Source organism: Metopolophium dirhodum, chromosome 9 (assembly GCF_019925205.1).
Source record: "Metopolophium dirhodum isolate CAU chromosome 9, ASM1992520v1, whole genome shotgun sequence".
In the NCBI taxonomy this organism is placed as follows: Eukaryota; Metazoa; Arthropoda; class Insecta; order Hemiptera; family Aphididae; genus Metopolophium; species Metopolophium dirhodum.
In genome coordinates this window covers 3,930,423-3,933,869 of record NC_083568.1, presented here as the reverse complement: position 1 = coordinate 3,933,869, position 3,447 = coordinate 3,930,423, and the positions used below count along the sequence as shown (strand labels likewise).

At 28.3% G+C, this 3,447-nt stretch overlaps 1 protein-coding gene across 1 annotated transcript; it reads left to right on the top strand.

The window, feature by feature from the left end:
* Nucleotides 1-622: 622 nt before the first annotated feature.
* LOC132952633 (uncharacterized) lies at nt 623-1,909 on the top strand. The gene is made up of 2 exons (XM_061024969.1): nt 623-1,411; nt 1,706-1,909. The coding sequence occupies exons 1-2, from the start codon at nt 1,162-1,164 to the stop codon at nt 1,894-1,896; spliced, it is 441 nt and encodes a 146-aa protein (XP_060880952.1). The 5' UTR covers nt 623-1,161; the 3' UTR covers nt 1,897-1,909.
* Nucleotides 1,910-3,447: the final 1,538 nt, after the last annotated feature.

The window sequence follows — 3,447 nt, the reverse complement described above, 5'->3', positions numbered from 1 at the left end:
AACTATATACTGTCTGTTGAAGTAACATAAAAATATTATACTCATATCTAATCTACAAACACGAGTTCCTCCGCGCAGCATTAAAGTAGTGTAGCGCACTAGCGCGCATGCGTATAAACGTAAAATCGCAAACTTTGGATGGCTATAGGCTAGGTACACTGTACACCAGTGGCGTAACTAAGAGGGATCAGAGGGCGCAGTCGCACCCGGGCCCGTTCGTATAGGGGCCCAAAGAAATAAAAAAAAATTTTCTATTAATTATTAATAAAAATTTAAAACTACCTATATTTTTCTATTATAATATAGTATTGAACAAATCATTTTTTTTATTAATTCAAAATTGTTAGATACGACCTTTTTCGCTGCGGTAGGCGATATGGGTATGAACATTATTATATTAACGTTTTACGTCATGTTCATGAGTATGATACTACAGAAAAAACAATTTGAGGCTTAAAGTTTTATCATTACTGTTAAAAGTTGGGTTTTATTCCTAACATATATTTATTAATAGACCGGCTATCAATCGACCGTCTGTCATTAATCATTACGATTACGTTATCCATTTATCGTTTTGATATTATTTGAAATCTTTATTTGTTAGTTTGTTCGTAAAGTTTGTAGTAGTCGGTCGGTCAGTCGATGACAATCGCGTATATTTCGATTTTATTTTCGTGTAGCCGTTATTGTTCGTTATCGTTCGTTTACGCGTATTCAGTTTTATGTTCGTTATCGTTCGTGTGCGCGTATTCAGTTTTTATTGAATATTTGTTATTCAAGTGTATAATTTTTTTTAAATTTATATTTTAAAATGAGTAAACCTATGAGTGGAGTACAAAAGCGCAAAAAAAAAAATAGAACAAAAATTGAAAGATGCTAAACTGCCCAAATTAGACAGTTTTTTAAAAAATACAGTTGAATCTACTTCGGAAAATCCTACTATAACTACATCTGTTTTTGAAATACCACATGAAAACTCCGAAAAAAATAACGTTATCGATATTTGTCAAAATATGAACAATACTGATGATTGTGATATATTGTTAAGTAAAAATATGACGATCATTTGCACAAAACAGTATCCTACTGATATAGCTAATTATATACAAAATTCAGTTCTGAGACATCTGAGTGTAGAAGATAAACAATTTATTGTTGAACATGGTCCTTGTAGACCAAGTGGTCCTTTCAGTCGTAATGCGGTTGGACGATGTTTTGACGAATCATTTTATTACACCGTATCAAAAGCTGGACTGCGTATTTCACGATCGTGGCTTTGTTATTCACCGGAGCTCCATAAATGTTACTGTCAACCTTGTTGGCTTTTTGGAGACAATAATATTAAGCACCAAGAATGGATACGAGGCTACTCTGGACATAATTATCAAACAACTCGAACACCGTTTTAATGGTATGAACCAAGTAATAAAACTTTTTTCTTCAATATTACCAATTAATATATTATGTTCAATGAATGAAAATGAACTTAAACATTTAACTACCTCTTTGGTAAACAATTATGAACATGATTTAACAATAGATTTGGTCAACCAAATTATTCAATTTAAACGTTCGTTTGAAAATCAAATTTCAAAATTAAATTCTGTACATGACTTGGCAAAATTTATAATTGTAGACAATTATTTAATAGCAGCAAGTTTTCCAGATTTATGTACAGCTTGTTTTCTTTTTTTGACAATACCAGTGACGGTGGCCACCGCAGAAAGAAGTTTTTCTAAACTCAAAATAATTAAAAACTATCTTCGAAGTACGATGTCTCAAATTTGTCTGTCAAGTTTGGCAATAATATCAATAGAAAAGAAAATTGCGAAAGAAATTAATACATCAGATATTATTTCTACTTTGGCAAATAAGAAGTCCAGAAGAATGTTTTAAGTTTTGAGTTAATTGTTATTTATTACAACTGCTATAACTGTTTACTAATTTTTTTTGTATGTATATAATATGAAGTATTAAATTAATATCTTTTATTTAAAAAACATTTTTTTAATTATTTTAGTAAGGTGAATACACTCCCCCGGATCTTCTTAATATATATAGGTACCTGGACGATGGGGGGGGCCCGTTGAAAATTTCGCTCCCGGGCCCAAATTTTGAAGTTACGCCACTGCTGTACACGGTACCGTGGCTAGGTATAACTATAAAAATTCAAACAGTTTCAACATCAGCATTGAAAAACATGTCTTTTAAAAAAAAAAAATTTAAAATTCGTGAAGGACGTGATTTTAGCTATAATTTTTATCTTTAGTGATATGATAGATAGGTGTACCTACCTACTAAACACGATTTAAGATAGTAAATACTAGTAAGTACTAAAAAAACTGAAATAACAAATTACGGTAGTACGGAGTTAACTCTGCGTTCCCAAACTAAGTTGGGTAACTATTTTTTTATAGAGTTAACTAGAGTTGAGTTTTCAAACGCACCCATGGCTAGACATTTTTTTTTTTAATTAATAGATAATAATTAGTTTCAGTGTACCTACCTAATCAAGACTTACATGTAGACAATTCATCATGCATTTGATTATTCAAAATCATATAAGAAAAATTATATTTTTTTTATTATGTCATAATAATATTATTATTTATCTTGGTCTACTTAATATTTAATATTCAATATGCTTAGAACATATTCTTAATTTTTACAAACAAATATTAAGTTGTTTCAAAAATAATATTTTTTTATTAGATAAGTACATTGGAATTAATTATCATCTAATTATTAAAAAAAACTTATTTAAAAATATTATTGTACATAATATTACAAAATATTAAAATATTTTTTTGTAAATACCAATATGTTATGTATTGATGGAAACATTTTAAATTAATTTGAGTTGTTACAATTTAATAAGTAAAAATTAGTAAAAAGTATAAATTCTTCATAAAAGTTGCCATTGCATTATAACAATTTAGAGGAGTATATTATTTTTAACTTAACAATAATATAATACAGACTTAAGGCATACAATTGATTTTCTATCACTGTATTTTTCAATAATAAAATTGGTGATTGTGGTAGGTATCATCATTATTAATTATTAAAGTGTAATAATATTATGTTATATTTCTTAACCGTCTCTCCTAGGACTCCCATGGTTATAACCACATATTAAAATATACTGGATAGTGGATACCCAACGATACATGATAAGACGCTCCCAAACTGACTTTTCATGTGCGACATACTAATGGAATGGATTGACTATTTTAAATTAAAAATATTATGCATAAATAACAAATAATATGATGAATTTCTCAAATGATTAATTTAAAACATTTAAGCATTTACTTATTACTGTAATCTGCAATATGTTTAATAATTAATAGGTACCATTCTAAATATTCTACCATGACAAAATAGATTGATAAAGTGGTAGGTATGTAGTAAATTGTAAAAGAAAAATGCATAAGTATTTAATTA

Bases quoted from the DNA above. Each gene is read 5' to 3' on its own strand.
- LOC132952633 (XM_061024969.1), top strand. From the start codon at position 1,162: ATGGTCCTTGTAGACCAAGTGGTCCTTTCAGTCGTAATGCGGTTGGAC. The intron at 1,412-1,705 runs GTATGAACCAAG...TGACAATACCAG, and splicing joins ACTCGAACACCGTTTTAATG to TGACGGTGGCCACCGCAGAA.